Raw genomic sequence first — 14,035 nt, 5'->3', positions numbered from 1 at the left:
AACTAAATATCTTGCAGATAATTTCCATATTGTTTTCCATTTTTCTAAGAATTGTACTAACCAAAAACTAAGCTCTTCTTTTTATTTTTACCTTGAACTATCAATGTTGTATAAATTTTTGAAAAAATCAAACAGTATATAAATTTTGATTAGTTGAAGGAAAATATTATACCTAATAAGAGATTACTAATAATTTGGATACATAAGAAGAAAAAATTAATTATAAATAAAGATAAATACATAATATATATAATTAGGACTACAAACATAATTATAGACATGAGGAAGTTATACACAAGTGAATACTGGCCCAGAATACATTAGAACTAATAATGCTTCCCTGCAATAAAATAGGCTATTACTTTCGGAAAGTATTATTACAAATATCAATAAAGACTGGACAATTAGTTCCTACTGATGAGATAATGGGAACACAAGTACTAGTGGTTCAACTACTCATGAGCTGCTCTATAAAAAAGAGGGTTCAGGGCCAGATAAGTTTTAAAATTTGGCACATACTTTCTGATTTTTACCATGCAAAGAATTATAAAAAAAAAATGACTGCATTAAAAAATGTATTTACCTTAATCTAGCTTTTCTTTATTTATTTATTTAGCTGTTTGAATCCATTTATCATCTATTAATATTTCAGGTTAAAAAACAGCATTTAAAATGCATGTAATGAAAGAAAAATGAATTAAGTAAATGAATTCTGCTATCAAAGTTTTAGATCAGAACAAAAGTACATAAATTACTGGAAAACAAACTAAATTTGTAAGTACTACACAAAAGAGAGTGAGTATGGAGGATTATCAACAAAACAGAGTCATTTCCTTAACTGGGCAGGGTGGGAGTGGAGCGTAGGCAGAGTGCTAAAGAAGACTTCATGGAAGATACTATTTTTGTTGTAGTTTTTTCCAAGGGAAAACTAGTCAGCAGTCTCACACATATGTAATAAAATTAATTTAGGAGTTTAAGTATAATTTATATTTCTTTTAAAATTCCTATAGGATGGAAATAGGACAAAGTATAAAACTATACTTGAAAGGTTTCACAAAGTATATAATACTGTGTTCAAACTCATTTTAAGCTGATTATCACATATCAACATATTAACTAATGTCAAACATTCAAATATATTAAAATGTTGACATCTCAATCCGATTATGGTTTACCTAACTCACTCAATATAAAAGATCCTAAAAATAAATAAAACAAAAAAGTTTAAGATTAAAACATATTTCAAAGTCTCTGAAGCAAAGAAACATCCTCTATATTCTCACAGTTCACAAATTCATACATGGCATACACATCTCCTAAGTTCGGATGCCCACTAGATAATGACTACTTTCATTTGCATAACATTCTAAACACTCCTACGAATTTAAAACAATTCTATTCATTCATTTACATATTTGTACATTCATTATTCTACAAGTATTTCTGAGCTCCTTCTATGTGTAAGACACTACTCTTTGCAGTGGGCACCAAGAAGCTAAAAGTCAAAGTCCCTAATGTAATGGAGCTAATACATTCAATTATTGTAAGTGTGTGCGGGAGGAAAGTGCACAGGAGTGACTATCGGAAGACAGAAGAAATATAAATACTTAAACTATCCAAAAGTCAATAAAAAAACTAATATATCAAAGGAGAATAAATAGTACATACCACAACCACAGGAACTCAGAAAGAACTGTTCCAATAAGGCCATTAATAATAATGCACATTAATACTACTTTATTGGGAAACTCGAAGTCCTCAAATCCAGTATAATGAAGTAAAAAGAAACCTGGCCATAACAGCAGCAAATTAAACAGACCTACAAAACCTAAGTATGTATAAAAGAGACAAAAGTTAAAATCATGATTTATATCAATTTTCCAAACTCTATACTCAAAAATTAAAAAACATTAGAATCTGTACAAAGGATTCCAATAGGTTACTTAAACTAGAACTTCTGTTGGCTGTTTTATTTATTTGTTTGTTTGTTTGTTTGATACTGGGGTTCAAACCCAGGGGCACTTCTCATTTTTCATTTTGAGATGGTCTCACTAAGCTGCTGAAGTAGGCCTTGAACTTGCAATCCCCCTGCCGCAGACTCCCAAGTCACCAGAATTACAGGTACACCACCATGTCTTGCTTGTTGGTTTGTTTTTAAGTCAATTTTGTGAATGAGCAATACTAGATAAAGCTGATTGAAAAACTGGTGATCACCACCTTTGAGGTTCAATGATACACAATGAAAGGGAACAACTACCATGGAACAAATCACTCACGACAATTAAAAACAAAGTTTGTTAACCTTTGCTACTAATAAAATGATATTCTAGAACTTAAAGAATTAACTGGTAGGGGTGTGTGTCTGTGTGTGTGTGTGTGTGTGTGTATTTATTCAACCTAAATTGATAAGAGGAATTAGATGATTTGCTCTCTGATTCAAGTTGTACTTACTTTTTTTTTTTTTTTTTTTTTATTGTAAACAAATGGGATACATGTTGCCTCTGTTTGTACATGGCGCAAAGGCATACCATTTGTGTAATCATAAATCCACATACAGTAATGTTGTTTGATTCATTCTGTTATTTTTTCCCTTCCCCCCACCCCTCCCACCCCTCTTTACCCTCTATACAGTACTTTCTTCCTCCATACTTGCCCCCCTCCCTAACCCTAACTCTAACCCTAACATTAACCCTTCCCTCCCCCCCTTTATGTGTCATCCTCCAGTTATTAGCGATATCATTCGTCCCTTGGCTTTTTGAGATTGGCTTATCTCACTTAGCATGATATTCTCCAATTTCATCCATCTGCCTGCAAATGCCATAATTTTGTCATTCTTTATGGCTGAGTAATATTCCATTGTGTATATATACCACAGTTTCTTTATCCACTCGTCAATTGAAGGGCATCTAGGTTGGTTCCATAGTCTGGCTATTGTGAATTGAGCAGCTATGAACATTGATGTGGCTGTATCTCTGTAGTATGCTGATTTTAGATCCTTTGGGTATAGGCCAAGGAGTGGGATAGCTGTGTCAAATGGAGGGTCCATTCCAAGTTTTCTAAGGAATCTCCACACTGCTTTCCAGAGTGGCTGCACTAATTTTCAGCCCCACCAGCAATGTATGAGTGTACCTTTCTCCCCACATCCTCGCCAACACCTGTTGCTTGTATTTTTGATAATCGCCATTCTAATTGGGGTGAGATGGAATCTTAGGGTGGTTTTGATTTGCATTTCTCTTATTACTAGAGATGTTGAACATTTTTTCATATGTTTATTGATTGCTTGTACATCTTCTTCTGTGAAGTGTCTGTTCATTTCCTTAGCCCATTTGTCGATTGGATTATTTGTATTCTTGGTGTAGAGTTTTTTGAGTTCTTTATAGATTCTGGAGATTAGTGCTCTATCTGAAGTATGATTGGCAAAGATATTCTCCCACTCTGTAGGCTCTTTCTTCACATTACTGATAGTTTCCTTTGCTGAGAGAAAGCTTTTTAGTTTGAATCTATCCCAGTTATTTTTTAAGCATCTGTGCAATACTAGGAATAATGGTGGAAGGTTCCAAAGAAGATAAAATTTGTTCCTGCCCTTCCAGAGTTTATAATCTAGTTGGTGAGATAAGACATATATGGCAAATAGCTATTCAACATAGGAAATAAGTGGTCACAGACTGACCACTTAGAAAAAAAAGATTATGCTGTATAGTAGTTAAAAGTCTGTGCTCCATAGTCTGACTACCTCAGGTTCTAATCCCAGCTCTGCCTTCTGCTAGTAGTATAAATCCTATGCAAGATGAGGAGAAACCTCTTTGAAGCCTTTGTTTTCCAATCTATAAATATTAAATAATAACATATTGCTGGGAAGATTAAGCAAATTGCTTGCCCAATAGTAGGCACTTGATAGTTAGCTATTATTATTATAGAAATTATATTTATATAAAATAATATACCTGTGAACATTAAGATTATAAAGAAAAAGACTTCCCTTTTCCTTCCAAAACACAGAAGTAAAATACTAAACAATCACTTAAAGTAAACAACATCACAGTTAACTATACTCTTACCAAAGAACATTGGAATATCCAGCTTATCTTCTCTTTCTACTTTTCTCTTAATCATAACAATATAGACAGCATAGAGCATGGCTCCAACAAGAGACCAAATGGAACCTATAAGAATCAATGTAATGATTTAAAATACCCATTCATTAACTAATTTCATATACACTTATTTAAAACTGAATAATATATTAGATACTAATTCCAGAAGTGGGAGTACAAAAATGAAAATATAAGGCATAATTCATCTCATCCATGTCCTCTAGTACAACAAGAAGGAATTAATTGTATAAACAAATAAATGCAAAAGCATTCACTTCAATGAACTGGTCTCTTGTATGTTGATTATAAAATTCATATTAGTAACATTTCATTTTAATTTTGAAATATATACTTTGTTTCCCTACATAAACAAGTTTGACACCTGATTGCTCAACTTAACCAACTTTTCTTTCTACCTCTAAACTATAGCTTAATATAATTTTTCTCAACCCACTTATCATTTTTAATATATATTCCACCGCCACTCCCATTTTCAAAGTTCTGTTGAAGTCCCACCTATTCCACAAAGCATCCTCCCACTATTCTGCCATATTTCCAACCTGTCTTCTGTTTCAGACAATTTAACACTTACTACAGTTAAATATATTTATTTCTAGTGATTTTATTTTCTTAATCCCATATTCTATTTCAAATCAAGAACAGCTCAAACACACTACAAACACACAATTTATAAATGTTCCAAAATAACTGATTTAATGTGGAGTGCACAGTATGTGAATAATACTGGTTCTACTCTTTAACTCACTCTTAAAAAATTAAGCTTTTAAAAACAACTAAATGATGTGCTTCTGCCAACTGACCATACTCAGTACTTTAATCAATTATTGAAAAGGCCAATGTATTATTAAGTCTATTTTTAGATTAGTTTCAAACTTTTTTTAAGCAAAGGGAAAACAGCCTGCCAACAAAATCTTGCACACACAAACACATGTATTGCCTCGTGTATAAAAAGAAGCTTGGATGAGAGAGTAGTGAAGTACAAATGATCCTGGATCAAAAAAGCATTAGTGGAAAAAAATGAGTAAATTTAAAATGGGACTATAGAGTAGATAACAGTACTGTAATCAATGCATTTTTATAACTGTGGTGTACTTATGTAAATTGTTAACATCTGGATAATTTGGGTGAAGGTTATATAGGAATTATGCTTTTGCTTTTTGTTATTTCCAAAGGAAAATACTAAAAAAGGGGGGGGGGGGTGCGTGTGTGAGCATGAATGTGCATGCCTGACAATAAACTCAATACTTACTTTTTTACTATAACCCAGCGAATCAAGTCAGGAACTTACCTATTGTATCTCTTCCAGCAGATTTTTCAGACCCTGACAGGTTTACCAGAACAACACCGCCAATGCTATAAGAATAAGAGATATTTGTGATGAACAAATAATATACTCCTTAACAGACTAATCATAAAGATAAAAATGATTTACAAGTGGTCATGACTAATCTCAACTTTGGATAAAAGTATCAAAGAATTAAGTGATTAATAGCTAACAATATTATCAGAATAGTATAGTGCAATCATTGTATTAACTCATTTAATCCTAACAAAATGCCTAATATTGCCTTATAAGGAAGATATTACAATCGCCATTCCCTTTTTATATGAGATAACTAATACACAAAGAGATGAAATAATTTGACCAATATCACACAGCTGAGAATGAAACACAGGCAATCCAGTTCTAGAGTCTAATACTCTTCAGTGTGACTATTTTTCAATTACAGAAAAATTAAATTATCATCCCTCTGCTAATCTTTTGTTTTTGGAGAAATAAATAAAGCCCGAATAAACACAGTAATGGCACTATGATTGTTTACTAGTAAAACCTAAATTAAGAGTAAAGCTTTGCTTTCATGCTTACATAGTACCACTAATCCCATGATTTTTTAAAATTTGTTCTTTTTAGTTATTCATGACAGTATTTTTTGACATGTTTATAAAAATATGGGGTATGTCTTATTCTAATTAGTATCACAGTGTCATGGTTATACATAATGTGGAAACTCATTGTGTAGTATTCATATATGTGATTTTAATAGATAAAAATAAGACTATACTATCAAGAAAAAAGAGGTCGTTTGTTCATCTAATTGTTACTTATTGAGCAGCTAATGAGTAAAGCACCATGTCACAGCAGAGGACATGATGGATGTGGTTGATTCCTGTCTTCACAGTGTTTATATTGCATTTTGTAAGTTGTATATATTTTTTCAAGCAAAAGAAATATTGCTAATAAAAAAAAGTAATCTTAATTCTTTCATCTACTGATCAGAAAAATCAAATTGAGCTCTAGAAGAGGAATATAAAAAAGTAGTTTGTTTTCCCTTATGAAATGATACCATATTTGACTTATATCAACTGTTCATACCCTTCAATTATAGAGTCAGTTTCCTGTTAACTAATCATTGTTTGTATTAGGTCCACTGTTATTTTTTGAGTACCCACAAAATACTAGAGGTGGAGATCCAAGAGGACAGAAGAGGAGATCTTGTTCCTGGTTGCTCCGTGGTATGACACCAAGAAAGCAAAAAGGCAGCTTCTCCACAGGTGGGTGAATAAAAAAAGGGGGGCAAGTATACTTTACTGGAACCTAAAACTGGACATTCAAAGAGAGTGGGGACACAGATGGTTGGATATAATAAAATAAGGAAAAAAAAACCAGCAGCACAGCTGCTGCCACAGCAGGGCCAGAAGTTCCAGCCAGAGAGGTCCCTCTGTGAGCATAGTAGATGTTTAAGGGAATTAAAGGAACCCACATTTTGGGGAGGCCTGAGGCGTGTCTGGGTATGGAGCATTTAGAGACCAAGGACACTGCCCAACAAAACTGAAGGACACGTTGCATGACACCCGAGTGTGGGAAAAGAAGCCGCCATCTCTCTAGGCAGCGGGTGGAGGTCCATTTTGCAGGGATGGTACAGGGGCCAGCAACTGAGAAAACTTATTCCTGGCAAACCTGAATTTGGCCTGAAATACAGGCCCAGTAAACACATGCTGCACATGTGCTTAAGTGACCAGAAGAAAATCAAACATGGAGAGAGGTTTACACAAGAGACAACTGGTCACAAAAACCTACCAGGCTCTACCCCACCCTGTCCAATCCCACTGCTTGCAGGACCAGCTGGAAGAGACCCATCTGGCCGGGAGCTCAGAAGGGTGGGGCTAGAGAAATTGTTTGGAAACTGAACCTGAGACCAGGAAATGTGGGGTGTGCAGGTGAAGTAGGAGACTAAGTATTAGTTTCAGATCCCATGAGTGGAACCCAGAGAAACCCTGGGATAAAGTCCTCCAGCATGGACCAGCAAGTACAGGATGCTAGAGACACGCTGATTTAAGATCTCCAGACCAAATGGCATTCAGTGAAAAGCCTGGAGCGTTCCTAGGCCCAAACCCTCCCTCCAGGAATTCCACCTACAGGATTACCTCTCTCACTCCAACAACCCAGATGGTGGAGCATTGCACTCCAGATAACCCCACCTAAAACTGCTGAGAAGAGAAGCTGAGAATATTTTTGAACTCCAACAAAGAATTCTTTAACTTTTCATCAAGATTTTTTTTTTTTTAATTCTTTTTCACTGTTTAATTATGACCTTAATAGTACATGGACAATTATAGTTTCCTATTTTTTTCTTTCTTCTCATCTCTAGCATTTTTGAAGCCAATTATTTTACACGAATTAGTTTTTTGTGAACTAGGATATTCAATTAGTATATTTTAGTTTAGTTTTATATTTTTTTATTTAAATTTTTTCTTTATATTTTTTCTACCTACTTGTTTCCCTTGATTCTTTTTTTCTGCTAACAGTCAATCTCTATTTTTCTTTCACTCTTCCTTTAATCTTTTACTTGTCTTCTCTCCTCCTCCCTCATAATCATCACATCCTATATCACTTCTGTTCTCTCCACATCCATCATTTGAAAATGTAAACCCTTTTGCAAAGTTGCTGTTTTTATTATAGGCATAACTGATTATGTCGTTTATTTATTGTGATAATTAACATTGTAGACCTCATAGTAAGAACTATTTGGTTTAATGTTGTATATTGTTTGCATTGGTTGTTGTTATTGTCTCCCCCTCAACAGTGAGGTACTGGAAACCTTCAGGGACATTGTAAGTCCACAGGGTAGAAACTCTACCACCTCACGTTTATACTTTTAGATGAGCAGACATGCAAACAACATGAAAAAGCAAGGGAACGAATCACCCCAAGCAAACAAAGATACTCCAATAACAGAATCCATCAATAGCACAGTGGCAGAAATGTCAGAGAACAAGTTTAGAATGTACATAAATGATCTGCGAAGTAAAGGATGATGTAAGAGTGCAAATACAGGTAGCAAAAGATCACTTAAATATAGAGATAGAGATTCTGAAAAACAAACAGAAATCCTTGAAATGAAGGAAACAATAAACCAAATTAAAAATTCAATAGAAAGCATCAATGACAGACTAGAGCACTTGGAAGACAGAACCTCAGGCAATGAAGACAAAATATGTAATCTTGAAAAGAGAGTTGACCACAAAGAGATATTAAGAAACCATGAACAGAAATTCCAAAACTTATGGGATAGCATGAAAACACCAAATTTTAAGATTTATCAGGATATATGAAGGCATGGAGATACAAACCAAAGAAATGGAGAATCTTTTCAATGAAATATCAAAATTTATTTCCCAAAGTTAAAGAATGAAATGGAAAATCAAATACGAGAGGTTTACAGAACCCCAAACGTGCAAAATTACACTGTACAGACCCACATCAAGGCACATTATAATAAAACTGCCTACCATACAGAATAAGGACAAAATTTTCAGGCTGCAAGAGAAAAGTATCACATCACACAAAGGGGGAAACCAATTCAGATCTTAGCTAAGTTCTCAACCCAGAACCTGAAAGCTAGAAGGTCCTGGAACAACATACACCAAGCTCTGAAAGAAAATGGATGCCAACTAAGAATCCAATATCCAGCAAAATTAGGCTTCAGATTTGAAGATGAAATTAAAACCTTCCATGATAAACAAAAATTAAAAATTCACAACCAGATGCCTGCACTTCAGAATATTCTCAACAAAATATTCCATGAAATTTTTAAAAAAGGTAAAAACCAGCAAAGGGAGGAACTACACTAAAGAAATAGTCAATCAAAGGAGAAACTAATTCAAATTAAAAGCTAAAAATACACCAAAATGACCGGGAATACATTTCATGAACATTAATGGCCTAAACTCCTAAATCAAAAGACATAGGTTCGCAGACTGGATTAAAAACAAGCCCCAACAATATGCTGTCTCCAAGAGACACACCTCATAGGCAAAGACATCCACAGACTGAAGGTGAAAGGATGGGAAAAAAACATCACTCACGTGGATTGCAAAAACAAGCTGGGGGTTTCTTTCCTCTAAAATAGACTAACTTATGTACACTATATAATTCTAATTATACACTTGTAATATTATCTTAATATATTTTTAGTATTTGTAGGGTTGGTTTGATAGCTCCCTTTCCACTGATACTTTTTCTTGCTTTTTTTCTTGATTAGACTTGTTAGATTTTTATCAACTTTTAGCTGTAATATTTCTTTTCTATTTTTCACATATTTCTGCTCCTACTCTTATTTCTTCCTACTACCTAATTTAAAAATAATGATTGTTAATCTGTCTTATTTCTGATACAAATACTTTAAGTTTTCAGTCTGCAACTGAGTACTATTTCCTCTCAGTGATTTGAAGATTTAAAGTTTTTATTATCACTTAGTACAAAACACTTTTATTTACTTTTCTTGTGCTTTCTTCTTTGATCTGTGAGATATTTGGGTGTGCCATTTAAATTTGAAGAAGTTGAGACATGGAGGTGGGGTTCTATATATCTTTAGGTGATTAATTTCAAACGTAATAAATCATGCAGGAAACATAGTCTGCATGATTTCAAATTTTTTAAATTTATCAAAGCTTATTTTATGACAGAATATAGTCTATTAATTTTCAACTTGTCATTTTTGTCTATAACTAATAGGTCAAGGTGGCAAATGTTGTTAAGTCTTCTATATCATTACTCCTTCCAGTAAAGTGAGGGACTTAAAATCTCCAAATATGATTGTGGATTTTTCTTTCTAGTTCTATTAATTTTTACTTCATGTATTTGAAATTTTGTTATTAGGTACATACATATTCAGGATTATTATACTTTCTTAAAGAAGTTACCCTTTCGAGGTTAAGAAATGTTCCCCTTTATCTCTGAAAATACTTTTCCTTGTTATTTATTTTATATTAATAGCTCTACTTCAGATTTTTCATGCTTATTTTCCCCTTCTTTTGCTTTTACCCTATTGGTGTACTGATATTTAAAGTGTGACATATGTACAGAGTATATAGTTATTGTTTGCTTTTTACACATGTTGAACACATACCCTTTAATTACAATATCTAGATCATTTATATTTAAATTGATTATTGGTAATGTTAAAAAAAATAACTGACATGAAGGTCAGTGAAAAATTGGGGAAATGATGTTTGATGATATAGTACTTAGGAAAACAGGTTGAACAGTCCTGCTCTCAGGCTCAGAGAGAAGATTATCAGAGTATTTTGTTGCAATTGTTCATCCTCATTTATTACGCGATACACAGCAACAGATTTATTGTTTGTTAACACTTTTTATTATGCAAATAAAAAATAATGTATACATATATATGTGTATATGTGTACATACCTACATGTGTATATATGTGTGTGTGTGTGTGTGTGTATGTACACACACACACACACACACAAACACATATACTGTTAGGCAATCTCTTAGGTATCCCATTATGGTTTTAAAGTAAAATTCTCTAATAAGAAATAATGCTGGGTATTTTTTCATATGCTTATTTGCCATGTGATTGTCCTCTTCAATGAAATACCTATTTATGTGTTTTGTTAATTTTCAATTGCATTATTTGCTGATTGTTGAGTTTTCCAGTCCTTGTATATTTTGTAAACAAGTATGTGTTGCAAAAAAAAAAAAAAAAAAAATGCACTTTGTCCTTTATGATTGAAACTCATGAAACTAAAAAAAAAAAACAAAAACTAGAAACCATAAGTTTTGTTTCCATCTAGATGATGATAATAATAGCAATAATAATGATGCTAAATATAGTTGAGCACCTATTGAGCACTTTAGAAGTTTTAACTCATCTAATTGTCATGATAATACTATGAGACAAATTCTATTATCATCATCCCCAATTTAAAGATGAAGAAGTAGGAAAGAGGTAGAAAAAAACAAAAAAAAACAAAAAAAAAAACTTGCCCAAGATCTCAAAACTAGTAATGATGAAGATGGAATTGGATTACAGGTGGTGAAATGAGATTTCTTGGCTCATCAGAAGATTTCCTTCAATTCTACTGCTGTGTCAAATTCTTCTCATAACCTCAGAAATTCAATCTCCTTAAGGCCAGTGCAAAAACGAAGTATTAAACAATGTTTAATACAGTATTTGTAAGAACATATGATATACAAAAATGTTTCCAATATCAATTTATCTAGAAAACAAGCAAGGGAACTTTCTCTTAAAAGACAGAAAGTAACAATTTTAGACTTATGAGTCATGTGCTCTCTGTTGCAAATCATATTCACTGCTGTGGCCCTAAAGCAGTTATAGACAATATGCAAATAAATGAGAATGGCTCTGTTCCAATACAACTTCATTTATTAGTCAATACTGGCAGAGCTGGGGGTGAAGCTCAATGGTAAATTGCTTGCCTAGCATGTGCAAGCCCCTGGGTTCAGTCCTCACCACAAAAGAAAAAACAAAAACTGGCAAACGGCCTACCTTAGTTTGCCAATCTCTATTGTAGAACTATTTTAATGAAAGGGAGTAACAGACTGTCAAAATACTTGCAAGTTCCTTTTTTGAACCTGTCTTTATTAAGTAGTGCTAAGAAAATTTAGAAATAAGCGCATAGTTGAAATAAAATTTAATAAAAACTCATTTACTTCCCCAATACAAATACATTGTATTTGCCCAAAATAAAAACATGCTTGGTTTAAAATACTTGCCAACTATGCAAAAGAAAAATTCCTGGTGACTATAGTCCAGATGGCAAGCTAATTATGTCAACCAGACTACTTATTGAAACTACCACAGTCAACTTTCCCTCACATTTAAGACAAAAACACATAGTAAGAACTACCAGTCTTATTTGATTGCCATCAATCTCTAGGACAGTCATTTCCATACACTGCCAAACTTTAAAACAAGGTTGCAAAGCAGGTAATATTTTCATGATTTTCTCAACGAGGAAAACCTCTCAAAGTTTAAGGGAACTGTTCAGGGGCAAATAACAGCTCTGATTCAATTCCAGCTCTGACAAATCGAAGTAATGGCACTTCTTTTGCTATTAAATCACTCTGCTACCTTCTTTGCTTTCTAGTTTTCTCTCCCAAAAATAACAACTTTATCAAATCAACACATCTTTTTTGAGTAATGTCTATAGGCAAAACCCAGTGCTAAGGCTTTGGTGACACAAAGAAGTATAAAACAATGCTTTAGTCTTCAAGGGTTTACAATTCAGAAAGGAAGACAAAAGAAACATACACAAAATTAAGTAAAGATTTAAGTACAGTTACTGACAATACTCCAGCAATGCAGTAGTATAGAATTTCCAAATGAATTATACAGAAAGTAAACAAGAAATCACTGGAGGTTGAGACAATTAGAAAAGATAGAATGTTAGATTTCTAGAAGCAAACAGGAGAAATCAAAGCCAAAACAAAAAGGGGAATTTGCCTTAAGGACAAGGGAACAGATACTTGGGAAGATATAATGACTAAGTTGGCACCTTAAGCTAAATTTGAATCTCAGCATAATAATTAGTAAAGTCTGCAATTATATGAATGGAAACCAAAGCTGTCTTGGGATGCTTCCTTCCAGCTACCCTATCCAGGAAGAACTGGAAAACTGCTCTAGCACATGATGTAGGGTTGAGTAGCATAAAGTTCATTTAAGCCTTCTTTACTCTCCTCTCTCTTGGCCTGTGTTACTGTGTAAAATAAACTCCTGTATCACAACCAGAAATTTTTTCAACATCACATTTTTAAGCAGAGTTAACTAATATACACTATATTCTTACCTTAAAATTACAGCTAATAGTTTAGAGAGGGTAAACCTATCTCCACTGTTACTTGGAAACACTGCAGCAAGGATTAAAGTAAAAAGTCCTATGGGGAGAAAAGGACAAAAAAAATTAAATGAGCTTAAATATTATCAACATCACTTACTACCAGATACATTGTTTTAACAAGTTATATACCCAGCTTTTAAACTAGTTTTTTTTGTGTGTGTGATTTTTTTGCATAACTAAGAATGAGATTGCAGTTACCTAAGCTAAAATGTTCCAAGACAATACATAAAATAGCCTCTAAACAAAACCACGTTCATTTCAACATTAGAGATCAAGAATAGTACAATTTCTTTTTCCTTTTTGTTTCTTTCCCTCTACCCCTGTACTAGGGATTGACTCCAGGGGTGCTTTACCACTGAGTTACATCCCTAGCTCTTTTTGTTTTTTATTTTGAGACAGGGTCTTGCTAGGTTGCCCAGGCTCAAACTTGTAATTCTCCTGCCTCAGTCTCCCAAGTAGCTGGAATTACACACATGCACCACGTGCCCGGCTCTTTTTATACTAATAAAAGAGTTAAATTGAACATTCAAAGCAACATATTGTGACCTCATCATAACTGAGCCTGTGTACTAAAGTTATTTTTATAGCTTCAAAAATACTTCTTTTATCTTCCAGATTTGGAAGGTGGTTTAATTTTAAAAATAAAACACCTACCATAGAGAAAATTATAGTTCTGAAATAAGCAATTACATTTAGCCAAAGGGTCTAGAAAAAGATCTTTGACAAGGAAATGTTCAGGCTAAAACGACAAT

The 14,035-nt window shown here is 33.4% G+C and overlaps 1 protein-coding gene across 4 annotated transcripts in view; it reads right to left on the bottom strand.

Annotated features, from left to right (window-relative positions):
* Positions 1-14,035, bottom strand: part of SLC35F5 (solute carrier family 35 member F5) — a 46,196-nt gene that overhangs the window by 13,015 nt on the left and 19,146 nt on the right. For all 4 annotated transcript variants that reach the window (XM_079135666.1, XM_079135667.1, XM_079135665.1 and 1 more), the window contains exons 9-12: positions 13,233-13,320; positions 5,404-5,468; positions 4,059-4,163; positions 1,669-1,828 (exon numbers count right to left, since the gene is read on the bottom strand). In XM_079135666.1, the coding sequence (XP_078991792.1) occupies positions 1,669-1,828; positions 4,059-4,163; positions 5,404-5,468; positions 13,233-13,320 (418 nt within the window). The remainder of the gene's footprint in view (positions 1-1,668; positions 1,829-4,058; positions 4,164-5,403; positions 5,469-13,232; positions 13,321-14,035) is intronic.

This window comes from Sciurus vulgaris, assembly GCF_902686455.1.
Source record: "Sciurus vulgaris genome assembly, chromosome: 3".
Lineage (NCBI taxonomy): Eukaryota > Metazoa > Chordata > Mammalia > Rodentia > Sciuridae > Sciurus > Sciurus vulgaris.
This window is presented reverse-complemented; position numbering and strand designations above follow the sequence as displayed.